The following is a 25,618-nucleotide window of genomic DNA, read 5'->3' as shown; positions in this document are numbered from 1 at the left end:
AACAATTGGGAGGATTTCTGCAATGTGAGGAAGATAAACTTGTCTTGGAGATGCGGAATTCCGGGTTGTTTCAAGCTTCCCCCATCTGAGAGCGCTGCTCCTTTGCCAGGTGGGAAAGGCGGATTTCCCGTGCCTTACTCTGGCCTTAGGAAGCCAGAGGGTCGGCCTCTGTGTCAAGATGTCCACTGCTTTCCTTCAGGCATCTTCACCTTGACTTAAAGCCCAGGAGACGTTTGCTCAACCCATTCTTTACATGAAGATGGAGACTACAGACCATCCCTTGCAGATGTTTTCCTTTTTCTTCTTCGCTGTAGCAGATTTCTCGTACGGCGCTGTTGGCGGTGGCAGCCCGTGCCTGGGCTGAGCAGAGCCGGCTGCCAGGCTGCGGCTGGAGGCGCGAGGAGGAGGAGGGAGCGCGTGATTCCTGCCCGGTGGTTATTGTTCTCGCGGGTTCCCATCCCACACTGCCGCTGCCTGTGAGATCTTTGCTGCTGGGCTCCCTGGCAGTGCCGTGATGCTCTGAGAGCTCTGGAGATTGCACCGGGAGGCTGAGAGACCCGAGGGGCTGCAGACCCAAGTGATGGGGCATTTCTCCGGCTGCCGGGAGCACCGAGCCCAGCTGGCTTCTCAGTGCTTTGTTTGCAATGTCCCAGCGTTTTCCATGGCAGTTGTGCTTGCAAGGGCTGGATTCCCTCCCTCTTCCCCTCGCTCACCTCTCCTGCTCCATCCTTTCCCCTTCCATGTCCTATTTTGACTTTTTCTTCATTGTGTGCATGTCACACACCAAGCTCTGTATGCACAGAGTTCTCTGTGTTTATTCCTTTCTGTAGTTTAATCCTGGGTGTAGGACACACCTGTGCCGCTTTCCCCTCACTATTAGCGCAGAAGCTGCTCTGCTGCCCCGTGCAGCCCTTCCCGCTGAGAGCAGAGCTGAGCGGGGACACCGTGACACCAGCCTGGGCCATCCCCACCTGCTCAGGGCCCCTGGCCTCACATAGACCCCCTGAGAATGGTGCGAATCATGGAATCACAGAACAGTTTGTGTTGCAGGGCCATTCCCAGCTCCCCCAGTGCACCCCCTGCCATGAGCAGGGACATCTTCGCCAGCTCAGGTTGCTCAGAGCCCCGTCCAGCCTGGCCTGGGATGTCTCCAGGGATGGTTCATCCACCACCTCTCTGCCCAACCTGGGCCAGGCTCTCACCACCCTCAGGGGCAACGATTCCTTCCTCATGTCCAGCCTGAATCTCCCTCCTGTAGTTTAAACCATCACCCCTTGTCCTGTCACAACAGCCCCTGCTCAAAAGTCTGTCCCCATCAGTATTATCCTTCTTATACCTTGTAAGTACAGAAAGGCTGCACTAAGGTCTCCCTGGAGCTTCTCCTCTCCAGCTGAGCACCCCAGCTCTCTCAGCCTGTCCTCCCAGCAGAGCTGTTCCAGCCTCGGGTCATTCCTGGGGCTCCTCTGGCCCCTCTCCAGCAGGTCCATGTGTGTCCTGTGCTGAGGACCCAGAGCTGGACCAGCACTGCAGGGGTCTCACAGAGCGGGGCAGAGGGGACAATCCCCTCCCTGCTCTGCTGCCCACGGCGCTGGGGATGCAGACAGGGTGCAATTGGCTTCTGGGCTGCAAGTGCACGTTGCCCACTCAATGTGCCCAACCAACCTGGGCTGGCCAAAACTGCAGCCTGGGGAGAGACCCCTCGTGCACAGGGCACAGCTTGTCCCTTCTCCACCAGGGTCCGATGTCTTTCTGGATGCCCGACCTCAACCTCTGCAGGTCACAGCACACGTTCCTTTCCCTCCTAATGTCATTTCCCTTGTTCTCTCCTGTGGGGCTGGATTCTTGCCCCACAGGCAGTGTGGAAGTAGAAAAGCAATGGCAAAGCATCCTCCTGTCACTTGGGCATATGAGAGTGTGGCAATATTAGCTTGTCAAAAGCTACTTTTGAATGACTGCTGGCACGGAGGCAAGGGTTTGGCGGAATCGCCGCTGGCATCATCTCTGCTCCCCTGGCACGGGGAGAGGGAACCTGCAGCGAGTCGGTGGGACCCACGTGTGACGCGCTCAGATGTGCCTTTCCTGCTCCGCTTCTCGCCAGCGTCTCTGGGCTGGGATGACAGGCAGAGGGTGCTGGGGGTCCCTGTGCAGGCAGGTGCTGTGGAGTGGCCCCTCTTAATTAGCTCATCCCCGCCGTGCCTCTGAGCTCCCGCCTGTGCTGTGCCACAAGACTTGGCCTCTGTTCTTGGCACCAAATGAGACTCTGGCTCCCTCAGCACTGCTGTGCTCAGCGGCTCCAGTCTTTGCCTTCCCTGCACAGCTTTCCAGTCTATTCCTCAACATATTACTTCTGGCAGCTGCTCCAGGATCTCTGTCCTGTGCCTTCAACTGGCAATATTGTCCCTGAAGTGACAGCAGTGGCTGCAAGATGAATGAATGGCTGCAGGCAGTCTCTGAGCAGCAGCCCCCGCTGAGCCTCGCAGCCCCCGCTCCCGTGTCACGTGGAGCCTGGCTGAGCTCTGCGGTTCGGCTGTGTCCATGCTGTCAGCCTCACTCGGGGCCCAGGGCCTGTTTTTCTCTGTATTTCTGGCGAGGACTCGTTCTGCACCGCCTCGTCGTGTGTGTTTGAGCTCTTCCTTCACTGGCAGTTGCAGCCCAGTGTCTCCCGATGGAGGCAGGTTCTGCTGCAGGACAGACCTGGGATGAGCCACAGGCTTCACCAGCCATCCTCATGCAGCCTCCACTCAAAATACTTCGGTAATTTTTCATGCGTGTGTGGAGCACGTGTGACTCCTCGGGTTTCTGTGCTGCATTTCCATTTGCCGTCAGCTGCCTGACTCACCTGAAAGCTCGTAAATACAGCAAGTGCTGCAGACGCAGATGCTGGTAAAGTCAAGTGTGTCTCTGACTGCTTTTTTTTGCAGTTGCTGTTGCTTGCAGCACACACGAAGAGCTGTCTTGAGCCTCCTCCGCTCAGTCCCAGCACCCACAGGGCTCTTGGGGAGCTGGTCCCCACAGTCATGTCTCGATTCCTGAGGTCAGAGGGTGCTCAAGAGTATTTTGCTCTGTCTGTTGTCCCAGCTTTTGCCACACAACGAGGCTCCTACAGCTTCTCTAGTGCCCCGTATGAGACAGTGGTGACACCAGCACCAGAGGGAGGGCACGAGGACGGGGTTGGGAGAGGGGACCTGTAGCCCTCACCAGAGGTGAGGGGCGGTTGGGACAGGGAATGAGAAAGGCTGTTGTGCAGCAGACAGGGAAGTTTGCACAGTGGGAATGCTGTGTCCATGTTACTCTGCGGAGCTTAGGAGGGGAGGAAAATGTTTATCTGGGACCTTGCTAACAGGTCCCTTCAGCTGGAGGCAGGGGAGTCCTGCTCAGTGTCTGGTGTGGAGGAAGGTGCTGACCGCTCTCACTAGGAGGGGTCTCTGCTCTGGCAGCCTGATGTTAGTCCTGGATTGTGCCCAGTGTGCTGAGCAGCGGAACCGTGGGGAGAGCAGAGCTGTGGGGCCACAGCGGTGCTGTGAGGGGACAGGCAAGCTGAGCTGTTCAGCTTTAGCTCTAGCAGGGGAAAGGGTGCTCCTGGAAGACCTTATTGCAGCCTTTCAATACTTAAAAGGTGCCATAAGAAAGATGGGGACAGACTTTTGAGCAGGGGCTGTTGTGACAGGACAAGGGGTGATGGTTTAAACTACAGGAGGGAGATACAGGCTGGACATGAGGAAGGAATTGTTACCCTGAGGGTGGTGAGAGCCTGGCCCAGGTTGGCCAGAGAGGTGGTGGATGAACCATCCCTGGAAACATCCCAGGCCAGGCTGGACGGGGCTCTGAGCAACCTGAGCTGGTGAAGATGTCCCTGCTCATGGCAGGGGGGGCACTGGGGAGCTGGGAAGGGCCCTTCAACCCAAACTGTTCTGTGATTCTGAGAGTCCTTCCTGCCATAGTTTTGGGCTGCTCGTGTGACACAGGCAGACTTTCACATCCCAGCACCAGCATGTCGGGATAGAGCAGCTGGAGGCGTCAGAGCTTTTGGAACCAGAGGAGAAATCCCATCCCTGTCCCAGAGCTGAGGGCAGCGGGGAGCGAAAGGCTGGCAGGGCAGCAAGGAAGAACTGCTAAAAGTGACTGACACCACATTCATCTGCAGCAGAGGTGGTGCAGCAGCATGAGGGGAGCCCTGCTGTGCCCCCAAACCCCAGGCCCTCGTCCTGCAGCCATGTCCCTGCCAGGCACATTGGGAGCCCCGGGCTGAGCCCGTCTCTGAACATCTCCTGTGACATGAGCACGTGGCATCTCCCAGCCAGCTGATGCTCCTTCATGTCACATCCCACAACGGTTTGCTTGGCAAATGGCATCTTGGCATTTTTCATTTTCTAAAATCAGTTGGGGTCCCATGAATGTTCAATCTGGGCATCTTAATTTTTCTATGGAAACATTCAAACCTGGGCAGGGTTTGCTCAGGCCATTTCTCATCAAGATGTAGGTCCAGTTCCAGGGATGATCTGCTCAGTGTGTGAACCTGGAGGACCATGGGGAAGAGGTCTTTGTCAAGACACTGAGTTTTGATGGCTGGATGTTTCCCTGGGAACAGGAGCAGGCTTTTGCTGGGACATTTCTGTTGAACCTAACCTGCCTGGTTTAGGACACTGAAGGCTGTCTGTGCAGAGCACTGGTGGTTCTGAAGCTTCTCCCTGGCACAGGAGCGCTGGGAGGAGAAGACCTGAGCCTCTGCACCAGCTGCTCCGCAGCACTGGGCACCCCGGGGATGCTGGACACGTCCAGGGCTGCTGGAGCTGCAGCCAGTGGCCCTGAACCTGGACCTGCTGGCCCCAGGGCAGCCACAGGACACACAGGAACCCGCAGGCACAGGCTGGGGAGGTCCCTGGGAAAGGGGGCACAGGCGTGTGTCCCTGACACCGCCAGGTCCCCCCAAAGCAGCAAAGTGGCACCACCACCTTGAGCCCTGTTGGCACCTCACTGCACCTGTGAGCCCAGGGCTGAGGTCCCCCAGAGTGGACGTGTCCCCACACCCCTGTCAGTGTGACCCCCTCCTGCTGCGGGCCCCAAACTGGTGTCTGCCAGCCCCTGCGCTCCTGGCTGCCCTGGGGACCCCCGGGCATGACCCCGCGCTCGGGCTGCCCCGCTGTGTGTCCTGACGCGATGTCCCCGAGGTGTGACCCCCCCAGCTGAGTCCCGAGTGTGAGCCCCAGATGTGATCTGCCCCAGATGTTATTCCCAAGTGCGAACCCCTCGCCTGTAGCTCCCCCAGATGCGCCTCTCCCAGTGTGACCCCACCCCTCTGCCTCCCCAGGTCTGCCCCCCTTGGCTGTAAGACCCCATGTGCTTCCCCGCTGGAGCCCCCTCTACGATGACTGCTCTGGCGCGACCTCCCCAGGTGTGAGCCTCCATTAGCTCCTCCCAGTGTTGATCCTCCCCGGTGTGAGACCCTGCGTGACCCCCCGCGGTGACTCCCCCCAATTCGCCCCCCGCAGGTGTGTCCTCCCCAGCTGTGCCCCCTCGTCGGTGTCATCCCTGCTCCCCATTCCCCACCTGCCGCGGTGTGAGGCCCCAAGAACCCCGAGGTGTGCCCCCCCCCCCGGCAGCGCCCTCCGCGTCTCCCCCGCTCCGCTCCGCGCATGTGCCGCGCCCGCCCCTCCCCCGCGCGGCGGCCGGAGCCAGCGGCGGCCGGGCAGGATGAAGGACCGGACCGGGGAGCTGCGCGCCGTGAGTGGGGGCGCCGGCCGCGGGGGTGCGGGGTGCGGGCATCGCCGCTGCCCCTGCCTGGGGACCGCCCGGCGCCGCCGCGCCCCGCCCGAGCTGGGACCAGCGTGCCCCGAGCGGCGGCGCCGGGGGGGCTGGGTGGGGGGAGCGGGGCCGAGGTGAGACACCCCCCGGGGGGCCGGAGCGGGGTTCTGCGGGCCGCCCCTCATCCTCCCCGCGGGCCGCTCCGGTTCCCCCCGGTTCCCGGGCGGCCGGTGTGAGCCGCGGGCGCTGCCCCAGGGGACCCCGTCGGCCCGGCACCGGGTGACCGGCTGCCCGGGGCCCTGCCGGCTGAAAAAGGAGAAAATAAACTGTTAATTTTTATGCGGAGCAGGGAGGGCAGCGCCCGGCGGGGATGCTGCGGGCAGGGGTGCCCCGCGGGCAGCCGGGCCCTGCCCGTGCCGGTGCCCCCCGGGGCCGTTTCTCCCCCCGGCCGCCCCGCTCTGCACCCGTTTTGCTTTTTCATGCTGCCGGCTCTGCTGATGTCATCCGGCCTGGGAAGAGCCGGGGCGCGCAGCCCTTGGGTGCTGCTTCGCCGGGGGGACACGGCCGGTGCCCGCGGGTCCCTGCCCCCGCTGCCCGCTGCCCCCGCTGCCCCCGCTGCCACCGCAAACGGCCGCTGGGCGCCCGATGCCGTGACCCGGGGGTCCTGCTGAGGCCGCGGGTGTGACCGTGGGGGTGGCGGGGGCATCGGGTACCGTCTGCCGCTGGAGCCGGTCCCAGGGGAGAGCGCGGGCCCAGTGGCACCCGCGCTCTGTCCCGCTGGTAGGGCCCTCGGAGACCCCCTGTGGGTAATGGGGACTTGGGGTGGTGGAGCACAGCCCGCAGCTTCAGTGGGTGCCGTGGCAGAGCCCCTCGCTGCCCCTTTGCTGCCTGTCCCTTTGCCTGCCAGGGTCTGCGCTGGTGGCACTGCCCGGGTGGTCACCAGGACCCCGGGGTACCCCGGCTCACCTGGTGCTGGGAGGTGCTCTGCAGCGTGTGGGGGACAGCGGGGATGCCCGGGGGTGTGAGAGCCTGAAATCCCAGGGTGCTGCTCCAGCATCCAGCCTCCTGTCTCGTGCCATCACGTTGCCACTTGCTTTGCTGCTTTTTCTTGTTTTTTGTTTTTTGTTTATCCAATTTCTTCACGATTGGGTCTGCCAAGCCGACTGGGGGGTGAACTGGGGGCTGCGTGGAGAGGGAGGCGAGTGGGGGCTCAGCTGTGTCCATCAGTGCTCCATCCCAGGGGGGTGACCCAGATGTGGAGCGAGGGGTAGCGGGGGTGACCGTGGGTGCCCAGGCTGGCCAGTCTCTGCAGAAACCCTGTTTAAATTGCTTCAGCAGAGAGTTTGGCTCGGTCTGGAAAACGTCAGGAGGACAGAGCTGGGGTGACGCCAGCAAGGGGCCGAGGGGGTGGCTGTCAATGCTGGAGGAGGAAGGGACTATATAAAGAACTGCACCCCCCCAGCCATCGCGCCTGGAAAGCACCCAAACAGGGGGCTCTTTCTCCACTGACAGCGCAGGCTGTGAAACGGGATTGGAAAACAGGCTTTTTAATAATAATAGTAAAAACCAGCCCTGTGAATGTCCTCTTGGCAGCCGATGCTGGCTGAGAAGTGATGCTGTAGAGTATTTTAAAATCTCTCCATTCCTTTAAATATGTCTCAAGAAAAATTAAGTGCGTTTTTGCTTCATTGCTGTTGCTGTTCCTTATTCATCAGCCGACTGCTGAAGGGCTGCGCAGCCCCCGGGCGCAGCATCCTCCTCGGGCCTCCCTGCTGCATCGGGGGCTCCTGGGGACGGAGGTTTGCTTTGGAGCATCCGGGTGCCCCGGCGCTGAGCGGGTGTCCGTGCTGGGTCCGAGCCTGGCAGGGCTGCGGGGCAGCGCGTGGGAAACGTGGATTTACAGCCCCGGTGGTGGCGGTCACCTGGGAGGAGCGAGATGCTGCAGTGGATGGAGTGTCGGGAACGTTTGGGCTTGTTTTTTCTGTGCTGCAAGTAGCCAGCCTCATAATAGCCTGGGCCAGCTTCCTCCTGTTTTGATATCTTGTCTAAATTCTGCCAGGGATGATAGAAAAGAAGAATTTAAAAAGAAAAAAAAGAGAGAGATGGCTTTATTGGAGCTGAGGAGGGGATGCAGGGCTTTTGCTGCTGTGCAAAACAAGAGCTTCATGTCTTAATGGGATTTTTAAAACAGTACTTGAAATTCAAAATGCTAATGCTGTGTCTTTTTTGAACCTTGGCGCTCTGGTTGTGTTCAAACTCACTGGAGCTCCTCTGGCGCCCTGGGGCGGTGGTGCCCCCAGACCTGCTCTGAACCAGGGACAGGAAATTCAGCTTATGGCTGAAAAATGTCCTCTTGTTGTGGAGGAGCAGCCGGGGACTGGCCATGGAGGACGCCTGGAGCAGACCAGCCGAGCTCTGCTCTCCGCTGCTCCTGTGCTGTGGCTCTGGCCACGGGTGGTGGTTCTTCCCCATCTGTAGTGGTGCTGGAGCCCGATCCCTGAAACCCCCAGAAGCTGCCCCCCCTGCTGCGGTTGTCTCTGTGCAGTGTTGGCGGCAGAGCAGGGATGGGGTAAAAATCATCTGAAAAATAGTTTATTTTGCTCTTGAGACAGTTTCTAAGCTGCTTCTCCTTGTGCTCCATGCACCTAAAATGTCTTTAGGCTCTGTGAGGGTCCCACGCTGCTCTGTCGTGTCTGGGAGGTGACAGCTCCGTTTGGGTGAGACGTGGGGAGTTCCAGGGCGTGAGACAAGTCCAAATGGTTAAATATTATGAATGGTGTTTTCAGAGGGAGCATGAGGAGATGAGGGGGATGTGCAAGTGTCATAGGATCACAGTGGTTTGAGTTGCAAGGAACCTTCAAAGATCATCTAGTCCAGCCTGACCTTGCACACTTCCAGGGATGGGGCACCCACAGCTTCTCTGGGCAGCCTGTGCCAGGGTCTCACCACCCTCACCGTGCAGCATTTCTTCCCTATGTCCAAATTAACCCCATTCTTGTTCAATTTAAAACTCTTGTCCCTTGTCCCGTCACTGCAGGCCCTGGTCAAAACTCTCTCCATCTTTCCCATAGCCCCCATTTAAGTACTAAGGGTCCACCACAAGGTCTCCCTGGAGCCTTCTCCAGGCTGCACCCCCCAGCTCTCTCAGCCTCTCTCCAGGGCAGAGCTGTTCCAGCCCTTGGACCGTTTCAGCGGCTCCTCTGGCCCCCTCTGCCAGGTCCGTGTCCGTCTTGTGCTGGGGACCCAGAGCTGGACTCGGTGCTCTGGGGGTCCCAGGCGAGCAGAGCAGAGGGGGAGCATCCCCTCCCTCGACCTGCTGCCCACGCTGCTGGTGATGCAGCCCAGGAGACGCTTGGCTTTCTGGGCTGCAAGCACACATTGCTGGTTCATGTCCTATTTGTCACCCACTAGTATTTCCAGTTCTTCTCTGCAGGGCTGCTCTCCATCCATCCATCCATCCATCCTGTCCAGGTCCCTCTCGATGTCACCCCTTCCCTCCAGCGTATTGACTACCCCACTCAGCTCCATGTCACCTGCAAACTTGCTGAGGGTGCCTTTGATCCCACTGTCTGTCATTGATGAAGATGTCAAGCATGCCATGAAAGAGGCATTTTGCAGTTCCTGGTACCACTGTGTCCTGTTTCCTGCAGGGCTCAGTTCCCTGCACTGGTTCCCCATTGCTGAAGTGGTGAGACGGTGCTCAGGAGCTCTGAGGCCTGTGAGGGGTCAGTGGCTGGGTGGACCCCGATGGTTCAGGTCAGGGTTGGTGGAGGAAGCCCATGCACTTGGCATTACTGACCATTAAGAAACAAGTGGCTGGGTGATTTTGGGAGGATGGGACTCTGCTGTCAACATTTCATACAGCAAATCAGAAGAATTTCCAATAGTTATTGATTTTTGGTGACTGTAGCAGTTGCTGGGCTCTAATTGGACTGGGAGAGACATTTTTCTGTTGACAGATCCTCTCCCCATTCCCTGCCAGGCAGTGCTCGCCTGATGTTTGATCTTGCAATTACACGATGGAAGTGTTCTTGAGATACTGGGGTGGACACTGCCCAGATCCTGAGATCGGGCGCTGTGGGGAGAGGTTTGGCAAGACCACCGTGCTGGTGGGACAGCGTCCAGGCCTGGCACGTTTCAGTGCTGGCAGAAGCTTCCCCAGCGTGAGAAGGACCTTCTCCAGGTGGTGACAAGAGCAGGACAGCCTGGACCTGGAGACTGCCCTTTGCCCCTAGCACAAACCTTCGGGGATGGGACTGCTTGTCCGTCTAAGACTGTGTGGGCATGGAGGTGTTTGTAGGACTGAAGTCTCAGTGATTGCTTGCAACAAAGCAAGTGTATAAAGTGATGGCCATGTTTCTGGTGACCTTCCCATTGAGTCTAAAAGCTTGTCTTGCTCAAGTGAGTGTTAATTGAGAATAATCTCTCCAGGGTTTGAAGAGTTGCTCTTTATTTGATGTCGAGCTTTAGTTTCTCATCATACCTTGTTTTTGAGGAAGGAGCCATTTCCCAAACCACGCCATGGGTGCAAAACCAGATCTGCTTTTGCGTGTCTCCAGCTTGCAGAAATGGTGGAAATGGTTTTGCGGGGTCCCTTCCTCCTGCGCCCGTCGCTCCCCTCTGGCAGTGGTTTTCAGCGCCTTTCTCCAGCGATGTCCCTGTGCACGGCGCTGCCGTCCCCCCAGCCGGCCCAAACCCCCGCTCCTGCCTGCGCCACTGTTCCTGCTGCCTCCTGCCCGTGGGAGTTGCGGGGAGGTGTGCGTTAAAAATAAAAGGAGAGAGAACGCGAGGTCGCCGCGGGTCTGGCTCCGCGGATCCACCCTCTTCCCGCCTGCGGCAGCCGAGATCTGCAGCGCGGCCCCGCAGGAGCGCTCAGCCAGACCTCGCTCCATCCCCGCTCCTTAACGGTCCCGTGCTGCTCCCGCTGATGATTTCTCTCTTGGGTACACAAATGTAAAGTCAACAAAAGTTGCTGTTTGCAGCAGGAGTTAAGTCTTGTTGATCTCCTTTTCAGTAGTGGGGCTTTTCTGGAGGTAGTCCCCCACCCCGGGTGCCAGAGTCCCTGGTGACCCTGGATATGGACATATTTGCTTATTTAAATGCTGTCTCCCTTTCCTTTTTTGACCCTCTTGGTTACCCGCCATGGTTTCAAGCTCTTCTGTTCAACCAAAAGGGTCACGTAAATAATTCAGCTTCACGTCTTCCCTCACCCTTCAGGGGGCTGGGGCTGTCACGTGCCGGGTGACAGCCGGCGGATCCGTGTTGTCTGGCTGTAGTTGGTGGGGTGGGTAGTGATGCTGAAAAGCTGATTTTCTGGGGGCTGGAAGGCGCAAAGCTGCTGGGAAAGGCCGAGCACCACGGGGAAGGCCTGGCCCGAGCATCTCCCCACACGAGGGTGCGTCTCTTGGGCAGGGACGCTGCTTCGCCTGTTCCCTCGTGGTCCTGGAGGGTGGGACAGGGTGAGGCTCAGGTGGGTCCTTCCTCCCTGGGGTCTGCCAGGCCTGTCAGCTGGGAACGGCAGAAGATGACAGAGGTGACGTGAACAAGCCCACAGCACCTGCCTTGCATGGTCTCCATCTGAGACGTTCTTCTGCTCCCCAGCAGTTGTGGGGTCCCAGGTGTCCCCGTGCTGCGGGGATGTTGTTAGCAGCAGTGGGCATGCAGAGCAAGCCAAAGAAAACTTCAAATGGGGAAGACCCCTTGATGTGCTTTAGACACAGCAGCATACAAAGCCCACTCTCTAGGTTGTCTCCAGACAATGTTTAGTGTCCCCACCCTGGGAGAAGACTGGGGTCAGCAGTGCGGATCGACACCCCGCAGGGAGCGGGGTGATGGACGGGGCTGGGGGACAGGCAGGCTCAGCCTGCGCTGGCACCGGCCTCGGGGGGACACCAGGCCACCTGGTGTCTGCTGGGGAGCTCAGGGTCTGTGTGGTCGGGGCTTGGTGGTCACACTGCAGTCGACCTGAATGCAGAAATACTCTTTGCCTCCTGGAACCCAGTGCCACGCTGTCAGAACCGACGAGTAATGAGACGTTGTGTTCGCAAGCTGCGTATGTTGGCTGCGCACCGGGTGTCTAAAAGGGCTCGAGCCAAAGGGGTTTAGACTAGTTCCCATTGTTTTAATTGCAAGTGTCTTTGTCTTTGTGTGAGCTGCTCGGAAGCTATACAAATGTTTGTTTTGCTATGTATCTCCCTGTTAACAAGATTTCTCAGGAAATATGCAAAATTATCACTACAGGCAGAACATGTACAGTAAGGCTCATTAAGCTAAGTACTGTGATAAATTGCTACTTCCAGAAAATTACGTATATTAGCAAAAAGGAGGAGAGTGAGCCCGAGTGGAAGACCCGGGAAGGCGGCGTGCGGTAACGCCTTGGCTCGGGGCAGGCGGGGGGGACCTGAGCAAACCTGCGGCAAGGGGTGGCTGGATGTCCTTGGAGCGCGGTGCCAGCGGGATGATCCTGAGAGGAGACACGTGGGGTGGGGAAGGTGAGTGGAGAAGGACAGAAACAGAAACAGAGTGATGCTGTGTCTGGACCAGACCAGGCATAAAGCCAACAGGATTGTCTTAGAAAAATATAGAACAAGACAACGCTGCGAGCACAAGGAGCAGAAAGTTTTGCTGAGCTGGAGGGCAGCAGGAGAGGGCAGGGGCGATGTGCCCAGGCTGCCTGCACCTCTGCCTGCGTCTCTGCCCGTGCCAGCAGGGCTGGTGTCTGGAATGTGGGTACTGCCTTGTCCCCCAAATGAGGGAGCAGACTGATGGCTGTGAACAGAGGACAGGCTGTGCCATGCGGTGTGGCATGGGCTTGCAGAGTGGTTTGGAAGGAACCTTCAGAGATATCCGGTCCAACCCCCCTGCCACGGGCAGGGACATCTCCCACCAGACCAGGTTGCTCAGAGCCCCGTCCAGCCTGACCTTGAACACTTCCAGGATGGGGCACCCACAGCTTCTCTGGGCAGCCTGTGCCAGGGTCTCACCACCCTCACCGTGCAGCATTTCTTCCCCATGTCCAACCTAAACCTACCCTCAGTTTAAAACTTAGGTTTTCAGCTTAAGACTTGTTGCGCCCTGTCCTGTCACTGCAGGCCCTGCTCAAAACTCTCTCCATCTTTCCCATAGCCCCCATTTAAGTACTAAGGGTCCACCACAAGGTCTCCCTGGGGCCTTCTCCAGGCTGCACCCCCCAGCTCTCTCAGCCTCTCTCCAGGGCAGAGCTGTTCCAGCCCTTGGACCGTTTCAGCGGCTCCTCTGGCCCCCTCTGCCAGGTCCGTGTCCGTCTTGTGCTGGGGACCCAGAGCTGGACTCGGTGCTCTGGGGGTCCCAGGAGAGCAGAGCAGAGGGGGAGCATCCCCTCCCTCCACCTGCTGGTCGCCCTTGTGATGCAACCAATGTCTTTTGATGTGGTGGTATTTGGGAGGTGATTTTGTGAAGCCCGAGGCACCCTGCTGCCATTCCTTCAGAAGGCTGTAGGCATCGCACTTCTCCAGCCCCTTTTCCACACTGCTCTGCCTGAAGGCCAGCAGGTCACATCAGGAAGAAAGTTTCTTCAAGACCTCAAATCTGTAGGACTGTTGCTGACCCTGTGAGCAGCTCCAGGTGACTGGCCGAACCAGGTGTCCTTGGATGTGGGCTATGATAAGAAAACCACTGTGAATCAACTTTAATTTTGGTGGTCATCTTTTCTTGAGCTGAAAACTAATTTCATTTAGTTTGATTGAGTTTGAGTTTTATACATAGATGTTTTATTTGCTTTTCTTTAAGCTGCCTTGAATACAAGCAGATACCAAGTGCTCAGGTCCCACATGAGAAGTGTCCTGAAGCAACTTTCAGCCTTCTTCAGGGTGGTACTCAGCATTTCCAGTGGAGGTGCAGGAGATACCTCTGTACAGCCCTCTCCTCTGGTGGGAGGTTCTCTTCCTCCATCACCTTTTGCAGGAGCCTTGGAAGCAGTGAGTGGAGCACAGGGCTCTGCTGATTGCTGGCCAAGAACTGTCCTTGTGGGCATCCAGAGAACGGGAAATCCTTCTGCTACAGCAGCCACGGAGAGGTCAGGCTGAGGGAAAGCTTCACCTCGGTTGGCAGGGGTGCTGGCACTGCCCGTCAGGAGGGCTGGTCCGGGTCCCTGGGAGGTTGGGACCGGTGCTGTGTGTGGGCGGCTGCGTTCCAGACCTTGTCACCTCCTTGACCCGTTTCATAGCCTTGTCAAGACTTGTAGAGAAGTTGCTTGTCCCTGCTGCCATTGGACAGTTGTTGCAGGATGATGGTTATTGAATTGTTAAATGATTTGCTTTGGAAAAGACCTTCAAAGATCCAAGCCCATTGCCACAAGCAGGGACATCTTCCACTTGATTGAATCCTGACTGTGTTGTAAAATTCTAAATCTTGTGCCCACATTATTTATGTTCATTTGTTCTTAGGCCACTGTTCTGCCGTTGCAGAAGGTTCATCTTCCCTGCTGCCTGCTCTTCTGGCATCCACCGGCACCTCAACGTTCACCACCAGGCCTGGGGGCAAACCTGGGCTGCCTGATGTCAAAATCTGCTGTTAGATGAGACCGAGCTTTGCGTTAATAGTGCAGTATTTCCATTTCTAGTGGATACTTGCAGACCTGGGTTTCTTTCCATGGGAAGTAACTAAAAACATGATTTAAAAAAAGTCTTCTGCTCACATTGTGCAGTGAGTTTTTGGGAGCTCGCTGCTGGCCGTGACCACGTCCCGCCATGCAGTACTTCTGTGACGTCTGCTGTGGATTTGCTAGTTTTAAGTCTTCCTTTTTTTCTGCTATTGCTTTCAGATCTTCCATCAAGTCCTGTCAGACTTTGTGGTGTATGAAACGACCGTTTGTTTTGATTTCCAGAAGACATTTCATATTTGCCTTCTGGGAGGGTTGGTGTCTCACTTGGGTGGTGCCGTGTTTCCTTTGCATGGTGTGGCCAAGAGCACCAAGAAAAGTCATTCCCACGTTTGAGCATTTGTGACCGTTTGAGCAACCCGGTCCAGCAGAAGATGTCCCTGCCCACGGCAGCGGGATTGGGCTGGAGAGTCTTTGAAGGTCGCTTCCAACTCAACACATTCCATGAGTATCTGTTTGTGGCTAGCGCAGTCTGATTGAAGGATAAACATTTTTTGGACCGCCTTGATTTTCACATGTTGATCCTCTTCTGGTGACATGGGCCATGGGAACTGCCTGTGTCACCTCCTCTCCCTGAGGCTTTCCTTCTCTTTCACCAACAGCTTCCTAGGACAGACCCCGTGGTCACTGGTGAGCATCGCAGTCATAGAGCGCTTGTAGAGACCGAGTCGTGGTGGTGGTCCTGGCAGAAAACTGAGTGCTGACCTTGGTCGGTGTGGGCTGGGGTGGAGAGGATGGACGAGCGCTGTGGCCGCAGCACCGCTGCTGCACGCGTGAAGCTGTAACATGGTGCCATCATCAGAGGACATTAAGAAATTAATTTCAGATGAATTAAATTTGTCTGCCGTTTTTCACCCAAATTATTCTTTAGCCGTGATTGCAAATTTGTAAAGTATTGACTGTAAAGTACTGATGACTTTCCAGGAGATCACAGTGCTGTCCGTGTCCTAGAGGTCAGTGAGCTCAGCTCCTTGCCCTCTCAGGACTGGTGGCACTGCTGTCACCTCTGACATTTGTTCTTAATAGCTAAGTGGAATTTTACCTGCCTGCTTCTAAAACTGAGTTTAAGAGTTGACCACAGCTCTGATAAAAGGCTTGTGCTTCATGCCAGTGGTCGGTAACGTAATTCTGCAGCGATGAAAGCCAACACCTAAGAACAGAACTCTTGGAAATCTTGTTGTCCCTTGCACTGCTAGTGTCGTACATTGGAAATGCCTCCTGACTCGCACAGATGTTGCCAAATGCTAAAGTCATTTACGCTTTGAACTTCTATTCATCAAAACGTTGTTAGTGGGAAGCGTGGCCTACTTTAGTGAATATTGGAATTGGTCGTAGCTGAACTGAGGCCTGTGTGCTATAAAATACCCAGTTTATTATGCTGCATAGCTGTGCTATATATGTAGTCTGCAAAAAAACGCTTAAACTGTGACTGTAGATAATGAGTGTCCTCGGGTGGTTCAGTTCCCCAGGGCTCTCTCCCTGGCTGTCCTGGTCCCCAGCCATGGCACCACCTCCAGAGCGGGACTTCTGCCTCCGTGCTCCTGAGGAGCCTTGGTTTGGCTGCCCTGAAACACTCCAGGAAACCCTGAGGAGTGAAGGGTTAGTGCAGCCTCCTGGGGTGAGGGTGGTGGTAGTTTGGTGGGTCAGGGACCCTGCGGGTGCTTTGGGCCTGGTTCACATGAAGCTTCAGCAACAAAACTGCAGTGAGCTGCTTTGCTGCTGCCGAGCATCGTGGAGCTGGGCTGGGCTGTTCCCAGAAACCCGGGCAGCCAGACCAGACGCTTTGCTACGTGTCCTGTAGGCTTTTTAAGATGGCTGAGAAGAGATGTCGGTGCCGCTCGCTGCTGAGTTATTCTGACCTCGTCCTCCTCGCTGACGTGCGCCGCTGCGTGCGGGGCCGCGGGGAGGGAGCTGCCGCTGGAGCTCTCCCTGCCCCCAGCCCCGCGCCCCGCGCTCTGGGCTTGGACACAGGGAACAAGGCAACCGGTGTTGGACCCACGTGTCCGTGTGGGTCTGCGGTCCTGGCCGCAAGCATCCCCCCGCTGAGCAGCCTTGTGTTGTACATCCCACGGGCTGCTTTGATTTCTGTACAGAAAGGACCGTCATTTTGCAAAGAAAGTCGAGGCCAGATGGCTGGGCAGATCGGTATGGAGGTGTCCGGTAAATAAAAAAAACGCACAGATTCAGCCTGGAAGTATAACTGGCAAGCAGCATGCTGCATCTTTTAGGGATGAGGCCTTTCTTTTCCTTAACTTAATTGTCCCTACAAGGCGGGTAGCAGCTGTTACAGCCTTTTCCTTTCCTTCTGCTTTTGAGAAGCTCTGCCTTGTCTCCAGTGGGGATGGGAGGCAGCGTGTGGGGGCTGGGGGGCTGGGGCTCGCTGTGTTTCCCAGCTAGCGCCGTTGTGGGTGCTGCTGGCACGGCTTGGTGGAGGGATGAGCCGAGGGGTCGGTGCGGTCCCCTGGGGTGCAGAGGTGCCCGGCGCAGCTGGGCCCGTCGCTCCTCTTCCCTGGCACGGCTCTGCTGCCTGTACCAGCTCTGCAGATGCATCCGGACATGGTCAAATGCATCTGCAATGCTAACTGAAGAGGGCAGGAGCTAAAGCCTGAGTGTAGCCGCTGCTGAGATAATAGAGATGTCTTTACGCCCTGCCGCAGCTCGCCCTGCCTCCTGCCTCTTGCTTTCTGGAGGAGAGCAGTCTTTGAGTCTTTTCCCTTGGTTTGTGCTCCTCTGCCATCTTCCAGAAAGCACCTGCAGCGGGAACAGAGCTGGTTTGAAACGGAGGGATGTAATGTGCTCGATAATGACTGTATTAGTGATGTGCTGGTTGCAAGACCCACATTGCTGGGATGCTCCGGGGCTCCAGACCCATCTTCCTGTCTGCTGCTTGGCTTTGCTGGGGAGGGTGTCCCAGCTCTGCTCTGCCTCCTCTTGGGCTTTCAGCCCTTGTGCAGGGCCACATTTAACCCTGTGAGACCTCGAAAGATGCTGGAGGAGCTCGGGCTGACCTGCCCTCCCCATCCCGCTCCCCGCGCTCAGCAGCTCCCAGAGCCATCTCCACTGCCCGCTGCTCGGCCCCCAGCGGGCTGGAGAGTTAAGCCTCTGGGAGACAGGTTATCTTCACCTACCCTGCGTGGGGGCCCAAAGCCTGTTGAACCCGGGTCCCTAGTGCTGCCTGAATGTCCCCAAGGCAGGAGCAGGTGTCAAGAGAGGCTGATCAAACCCCTCCTGTTCTTCTCCAGACGTGCCTGTGGCAGAGCAGCCGCTCCCTGTGACGCAGCAGTGGTCCTGTGGTCCCTGTATGAGCAGCAGCGGTGAGCCACCAAAGCTGCAGGGCAGCAGAGCTGCTTGCTGACTGGTTGTGTTAATTAACTTGTGCTCATCGCCTGCTGTAAGCTGGTTTTAAAGCTAATCTCACTTAAGGCACTTAGACTTGCAGCGCTTTGCTCTGGCTCTGTTTCCGTTCTCCCTGTAAGGAGACTCGGGGCAGCCTTTGCTGCCCAAGGTTGCAATGTGTCAGGTGTGCCCAGGGGATGCAGCCAAGAAGCACTGGGAGGATGGCGTGCCCAGTGTCCTTGCATGGCATTGGGGCTGTGTGCCCCTTGCCTGTCGCTGGCAAGCACGCCTGGGCTTTTGAAGGCTGTGAATTGTTTGCTGCTTGTGCTGAGCAGTGCCAGCGGGTAGCTTTGACCTAGACTGGGGCTTTCCGTGTGGCTTTGGAAACCTGGGATGCTCACAGCTGGGATGTGTGGAGCCAAAGTGCTGTCAGCTTGGTGGACACTTTAGGTTTCCTTAGGAAAGGTGTTTTTGTTTTGTTTCTGCTTTGGCAGCCGTGTATGGGAAGACACTTGAAGCCTGGGGTGAGCGTGCCTGTGGGGGCGGCGTTGTGCCTGCACCAAGCCCTGGCACGGTGCGAGGTGCTGTGAGCAGATGATCCTTTGGTGCTCTGCATCCTGGGGAGCTGTGCCTGCCCGGTGGCATCTCCTGCCCTTCGGGTCCCAGATGGCCCCGCAGCCGCTGCCACCGCCCCCACGTGGGGTGTCAGGTGGGGAGCGGCGGGGCCGCGGATCAGCCTGACGCCGTGTGTCAGAGGCGATGTGGCGTGGAGGGTAGTTCCAGTGACGGGTTGGACAGATGGTGCCCTTCTCCAGCCCGGAGTGGCACGTGCCCTCCTGACCAGCAGGCTCCATCCTTGCAATTTCCTTTTCTCAGGGTTTCTGGCCAGGCTTTTGTGCCGCTCTCTGCACGCAGCAGGGCAGCGCCGCATTCAGTGCCTGCCCTAAATAACCATCGCCCCGCCTGTGCATCAGTGCTCTGCTGCACCCGGGGGGTGACCTGCCTGGAAAATAGAAGTGCCTCCAACAGGGCTGCACGTGGGTTTGGCTAAAACCCTCTCCCTGGCGGTGGGTTGCCTTCCTCTGGGGTTTCTGGGTCTGATAGACGGCACGGTGCAGCGGGCAGCAGGAATGGAACTAAGCAGCAACGTGGCATCCTGAGTGCAATGAACCGGGACTGTTTGGGATGTGGAAAGGGTGGGCAAGAGGTGACAAGGAGATGGGGCATCTTGGCTGGTGGCACGCTGACCTGCTGCCCTTCCTCTGCTGCCGGTAGTCTCTGGCCTTTGTGGTTACAGTGAAAGTCTGTGTTTAAAATTAGTGATGGGGAATGCTTTCCTCGCAAGCTTCAGAAATTCCTGCAAATTAAGATCTTCCCAGAATGAAGGCAAGAAAAGCTGGATAGTCTCAGAGGAAGCTGTGATGGAGATGCATTTTCCTGTGCAGGACTGCAGAGACTGGCTGGTGTTTCCCGTCCTGCTGGCCCTGGGAAGGGCTTTTGTAGGATCACAGAGTGGTTTGTGTTGGGAGGGACCTTCACAGACCATCCAGTCCAAGCCCTGCCATGGGCAGGGACATCTCCCACCAGACCAGGTTGCTCAGAGCCCCGTCCAGCCTGACCTTGAACACTTCCAGGGATGGGGCACCCACAGCTTCTCTGGGCAGCCTGTGCCAGGGTCTCACCACCCTCACCGTGCAGCATTTCTTCCCCATGTCCAACCTAACCCATTCTTGTTCAGTTTAAAACTGTTGTCTTGTGCTGGGGACCCAGAGCTGGACTCGGTGCTCTGGGGGTCCCAGGAGAGCAGAGCAGAGGGGGAGCATCCCCTCCCTCCACCTGCTGCCCACGCTGCTGGTGATGCAGCCCAGGAGACACTTGGGTTCTGGCCTAGGGGAAAGCATCGTGGCACAGAGCTGGAGTCAGCAGAGCTGGAAGGAGCACAGAAGAGGAGTGGTACGACAGGTTCCAGAGGTCAACTGGAATAACAGCCCTGTTTTCCTCTGAAATCTCCTTGAAACACAGCCTACCACCCAGCAGCCTCACAGTGGCACTGAGCTGATGGAGACACCCCACAGCTGAAATCCCACATGCGGAGTCCACTGGCTGTGGGGGCCGTTGGGGACATCCTTGTCACTGACACGGGGAGGCTGGCAGGGCAGTGGGAAGGAGGATGCTGTGACCTGGGGGTACGTGTGTCCGTTTGTGTTGGCAGCTGCATCTTCTATCACTTATGACTTGTGTCCCCAGGATCTGTTGGCTTATGTATTTATAAGGTCCTGGCAGGGGTGTAGCTGAGAGTTTGTGACGGCTCGTGCTGTTTGGGATAACGCCGGCACAAGGTGGGCAGAAACCGTGCCCCTTTGCATGTGCTGGCAAAACGTCCCTCAGTCCCTGCTGGATAAGGCAAATTGTACCCTGGGATACATCAAAAGCAGCACAGCCAGCAGGTGGAGAGGAGGGATTCTGCCCCTCTGCCCCGCTCTGTGAGACCCCTGCAGTGCTGGCCCAGCTCTGGGTCCTCAGCACAGGACACACATGGACCTGCTGGAGAGGGGCCAGAGGAGCCACAGAAATGATCCGAGGCTGGATCAGCTCTGCTGGGAGGACAGGCTGAGAGAGTTGGGGTGTTCAACTGAGAAGAGAAGCTCTGGGGAGACCTTAGTGCAGCCTTTCAGTGCTTAAAAGGTGCCATAAGAAAGATGGGGACAGACTTTTGAGCAGGGCCTGTTGAGACAGGACAAGGGGTGATGGTTTAAACTACAGGAGGGAGATTCAGGCTGGGCATGAGGAAGAAATTGTTGCCCCTGAGGGTGGTGAGAGCCTGGCCCAGGTTGGCCAGAGAGGTGGTGGATGAACCATCCCTGGAGACATCCCAGGCCAGGCTGGACGGGGCTCTGAGCAACCTGAGCTGCTGAAGATGTCCCTGCTCATGGCAGGGGGGCACTGGATGAGCTCTGAACGTCCCTTTCAACCCAAACTATTCTGTGGTTCTATAACTGACCATCTGATGGGCTCTGGATACCACCTATCTCAGTCAAAGACAGTTGATGCTTAAAATCAAGCATGGCACAAACCAAGCAGGATTTGTAGTGGTGTGTAAACTGAAATGCAAACATGGATGTTAGCTACACCTATGTAGCACACACCCATCTGATGCAGGCATCCTTCCTAGCTTTAGGAGATGATGCTTTTAACCTCCTTGATGGTGAGGCCTCCTACTCACATGTTGTGCATGCCCGGGAAGCGCCTGCGCTGCTCCAGGAGCAATGGAGGGGGTGTCAGCATTGCTCTGGGTCCGTTTGTGGAGCCCAAATGCACCTGTGCTTACAGCCAGCGGTGACTGTGCCAGCAGAGCAGGGCTTGAGTGCCAGCTGAGTGAACAATGCAGTCAGCAGAGCTGGGACTCGAGGGTGGGAACCTTTGTTTTGCGAAGGGGGGTTTGAGCAGGGCTGGAGCAGCGATGGCAGTGGCCATGGGGACACGGGGAAGGAGAGGACATCGGAGTGCAGGAGGGCTGTAATAGAGCTCATGGCCACATCCTGCCTCTGTGAAAGCAAGAGAAAGCTCTAGGTGCCCATCCTCAGGTTCATCTTGCCCAGCTCCATCAAAATCTCAGCACACCGACCCGTTCCGGGCTGCTGCCCCAGCCTGGCTGTGCATGCAGCTCCTGCCTGCTGAGCCCAGGCCATGGGGGCCCTGCTGTAACCAAAATGGACAATTCCTCAGTTCCTGGCTTCTTTGTGCCCCCAGAGTGGTGGAACAGGGCAGCAGGACATCTGCTTTTCCTCCTCAAGGTGAGGCTTTCACTGGGATCGTGGCAGCTCTCGGGTCTCCAGGTCTCTGGATCAGCCTCTCAAGAGGCGGTTACCGAAGTGAAGTGCACGAGGGGTGCCCAGGCTGGGTTGAAGGGACAGTGGTGAGGGGAAGGCTAGGAATTTCATCTGACTTGTGTGAGGATAAGAGGCATCCCTCTGGAGGCTATTGGCTAGCTCTGCTAAGTGTGAAGGGGGCGTGCTTTGACCTGCAAATATCTGCACAATGTGGGGCAATTATGAGATGAGCAGAGCCAGTCCATGCTCTTAAATCTTCTCCATTCCCCTGGCTCCTTCTCTATGGTGAAGATGGAATAAGAAGAAACTTTTCTACCTCATTAATTTTCCATTTCCCTCCATCATGTATCTGCTTTGGATAATAATCTCTTAAATGTCTCCTTATCCAGAGGACTGTAGTTTTTCTTTCACCTGTGAGCTTGCATCCTCTGCCTCGCTGGGGTGGGAGGTGTTTTCATCTCTGGTGACAGTGACACCCATGCTGCTGCAGACAAGGACAACCCCTCATTTGCCTGCTGTGGCTTTACTACTTCTGTTGTATTTTGTGTTCTCTCCTGTATTTCCTGCACCCCGCAGCATCCCTCATGGTCTCCCATCGCAGCATCCCTTGTGTTTTCTCACCACAGCGTCCTTCACACTTTCCCGTTGCAGCATCCCTCGTGTTCCCCTCGCTGCTGTTTGCAGAGCCGTTGTGCACAGCTGAGGGTGGCTCCTGAAGTTCCCCCCTCCAGCTCCCTGTAAGTGCACAGATATCCTTGGTCCTGTTCTGCGCTTGGCACAGGAGGCCACGTGGCGTGGTAGCTGCTGCAGTGGTGTCTTGTCTGGTGCCTTTATTGCTGGAGCTGACTGTCCTCTGCTCTCTTGGTCTTGAGTGTCTCTAGGGATGGCCCATCTACTGCCTCTCTGGTGTCCCCAGAGCACTGTGGCGTGGCAGGGCTTGGGATGTCCCACACTTTGACTGGCATTGTCCCCGGCTCCTGGGAGCGAGTGAGCAAAGGAGAAGGGGAAGATGCCCCTGAGGAGCTCTGAAATGGAGGTGCAGACTCTGCAGGCAGCACCTGCTGATGCCTCTCTTTGTATCGTTGCAGGCGAAGGACAGTGATGACGATGATGAAGTCACCGTCAGTGTGGACCGGGACCGCTTCATGGATGAGTTCTTTGAGCAGGTGAGAAGTTTGTTTCTCCAGTGCAGCTTTAAAGCCAGTTCAGACCTTTCTGTTGGCACTGGAGCAGGCTGGGGGGATGTGGCACAACTTCCCACTGTGGGTAGGGAGCAGTGGCTGAGGTGGGGACGGCGGTCCTGCCCCAGCTGACGCTGCTCAGCTGGTGCTTGGTGCTCAGGGGTTATGCTCAGCGCGCTGATGAGCAGGAACCAGGCTTCCACGCAGACCCGGGGCGGTCGCGGTCCCACCTGGCCCTGTGGATGCTTTGCTGCTCCAGTTCCTCCTGCAGACACCAGTGGGGAGCGGGGCTGGTGCCCGGTTGGCCGCAGCGGGTGAGCCCTGCAGCTCCCAGCCTGCCCCGCGGACCCGCTCAGCCCTCTCCCGAAAGCACCTCTGTGGAGCAGTGTGTTCTGCATGGCATCGATTTCTTAATTTTGTGCCTCTCGTTAACAAACAAGAGGTTGTCTTTGGCATGTGGGTGGCTGTAAGATCTGCATGCAGATTTTTAGCACACCCTTCACATGGCGTGTGTGTAGGGGGTGTTAAAATGTGTCTGTGCAGGCAATGGAGTGGGGAAGGAGAAAAAAGTCTGATGTGCAGATGGAGGAAGATGAACAGAGTGGTGTGTGAGCTGAAGGAGAAGGGGAGCTGGAGGGTGGGCAGCCCGGCAGGCAGAGGTCACAAGCGGGGGTCCCCCCTCCCGGCGGTGCCGCCGTGTCTCCTGTGGAACAGGGGTGTGGGGAAGATGCCAGCCTGGATTTACTGGCAGATGTGGCCGCCCTGGTCTGTTGGTGATGGTCAAACTGGGTTTCTCAGCCCCTGGAGCAAAGAGCCGTGGGGGACTGAGCTGAGGCCGAGCCTGGCTTACGCAGCATCAGCAGTGTTCTCCGGGCCGGAGGCACAGACTCTGGGAATCTGTAGATCTGATGCTAATTTAAATAAACCCCAAATGTTTCTCAGTGCATCGCGAAGGGGAGCGGGCGTAGAGTCTGTGTTACATTGCTGTGATTGCAAAGCTGGCCTGCTGGGATGTGGAAGGTCTTGATTTCATGAGGATCCAGCTGGAAAATATTTGTCCAGGAAGATGTTTGCTGTCATGTGGGTGCATCATAGCTGCTTTGGGATAGGATTGAATAATCCCTCCCCTTTCCAAAAGTTCAGGCTTTTCACAGGAGACCTGTCTTGTTGTCCGTCTCTACAGGTGGAAGAAATTCGAGGGTTCATTGATAAAATTTCAGAGAATGTGGAGGAAGTGAAGAGGAAGCACAGCGCCATCCTCGCTTCGCCCAACCCCGATGAGAGTGAGTGAGCCGTGATCTGCTCGCATCCCGGTGGGCGAGCGGCTGCGCTGGGCTGGGCCGCTTGTGGGGTGGATGGAGTCAGAGCCAAGGCCTCTTGTCTTTAGGTGGCCGTGGCTGGAAAGCCACAAGCTGCCAAAGTGGCTGGTGGCCAGGGCGAGGGAGGGCTGGGACCTGCATGGCCAGGAGATGGAGGGACGGGCGGTGGCTTTCTGACCTTGAGAAGCGGTGAGGGTCCAACGAGGCTGCGGGACTGGAATTCATGCAGGATGGGCAAATGTGGAGGTTGAAAAGAGCAAATGGCTGCTTTTATGCTGGTTGGCTGTTATCTTGCCCCAGGCTGCCTGGGGAGGGTACGTGAATGAGACAGCGCTTGGTCCAGAAGTGGTACAGCTCTTCTTTGAGCCTGTGGTGTGCACTTGGCTGCTGTCCTCTCTGTCCTCAAGGACCTTGTGTTGCTGGCTGGCCAAAGAGTCTGTTCCTTCTGGCTTTTACGGATGCATTGCTGTTTTCTTCCCCAGTCTCATGTTCCCGAGAAGAGGTTTGTTGCCCAGAACAGAAGTTAAGAATAGCAGCACCCAAGAGGTGGCAACATTTGGGAGTCTGGAGGATCTGGCAGAGTTAGAGCTGTGGGTGATGAGCTCCCTTGTCCCCAGGTGCAAGCCGTGCGTCTCCTGGGGTGCTGCAGGAGCTGGCTCTGGCAGAGCACCTGGGGCTGCTGGGGTCGGCTGGGCTTCCACAGTGCGGAGGCTTTGAGCGTTGGTGTCCGCAGCCCCGCACTGGGTGCAGGCGGCACCGAGGTGCTGAGCTGTGCCAGGGAGAGTGGGGTGGGCAGAGCTGTTTATCGGAGCGGCTGGACTGAGAGGCTGGGGCTGGACTCACCTGCCGAGAGACATCATCTGAACATCTCTGCTGCCCCAAGCTTGTCTGTCAGTCTTGCCATGAGCCCAGGGGGGCTCTCCTTTGCCCACTTCCGTCGTGGTGCTGCTGGTTGCGGGGCTCGTGGTTCCTGCAGTGCCAGCTGTGCAGGTTGGCTCTGAGCTGCCGGGCTTTGACCTTGGCAAAGGTGTCACTTCCACAGGCCGGTGGGCGACTGCTGAGGAGCCAGAGGCTTTTGTGCCTCCAGGTTGCAGTGACCCTGGCACAAAGGTGTGCTGAGGGGGCTGGAGAGCTGAGACCAGCTCTCTGTGTTGCCATCTACCCTCCTCCCATCCACTGCTCTTCATTGGCCCAGTGCCATTCCATGTCTGCTTGTATCCAGCTGTGAATTGTTTCTAGAGGTCCCAGGAGGTTGTCCGTACACACATTTTACTGTGTCCAGCCCTGCTTCAAATCAGTAGATACTGCTAATTGCTTGGAAGAACCTGGCCCTTCCTGAATTGTCTCACGCTCCTCTCACCTGGCAGCTGCTTCTCAGCTAAAATTCGCTTGGCCAAGCCTGGAAGCCAGGGGTTTTCTCAAGAGAATTCACATCTCAGACTGGTGCCTCATTGTCCTCCAGGCTCTTTTGCTGTGGGCTCGCACTGTAAGATTTTGCAGTGTTTGGGTGTTTTCAGGGAGGAGCTGTCACTGCTTTGCTCCTGGCTGCTGGGCTTGTGCAGCGCCCATCGG

The 25,618-nt window shown here is 57.1% G+C and overlaps 1 protein-coding gene across 2 annotated transcripts in view; it reads left to right on the top strand.

Moving 5' to 3' along the window:
- The first annotated feature begins 5,645 nt into the window (after positions 1–5,645).
- STX1A (syntaxin 1A) overlaps positions 5,646–25,618 on the top strand; it is an 85,316-nt gene continuing 65,343 nt past the window's right edge. For both annotated transcript variants that reach the window (XM_065852782.2, XM_071817078.1), the window contains exons 1-3: positions 5,646–5,721; positions 22,635–22,712; positions 23,911–24,010. In XM_065852782.2, coding sequence (XP_065708854.1) covers positions 5,692–5,721; positions 22,635–22,712; positions 23,911–24,010 — 208 coding nt within the window. In that variant the 5' untranslated portion in view covers positions 5,646–5,691. The remainder of the gene's footprint in view (positions 5,722–22,634; positions 22,713–23,910; positions 24,011–25,618) is intronic.

This window comes from Patagioenas fasciata, chromosome 19 (assembly GCF_037038585.1).
Source record: "Patagioenas fasciata isolate bPatFas1 chromosome 19, bPatFas1.hap1, whole genome shotgun sequence".
NCBI lineage: Eukaryota > Metazoa > Chordata > Aves > Columbiformes > Columbidae > Patagioenas > Patagioenas fasciata.
This window is presented reverse-complemented; position numbering and strand designations above follow the sequence as displayed.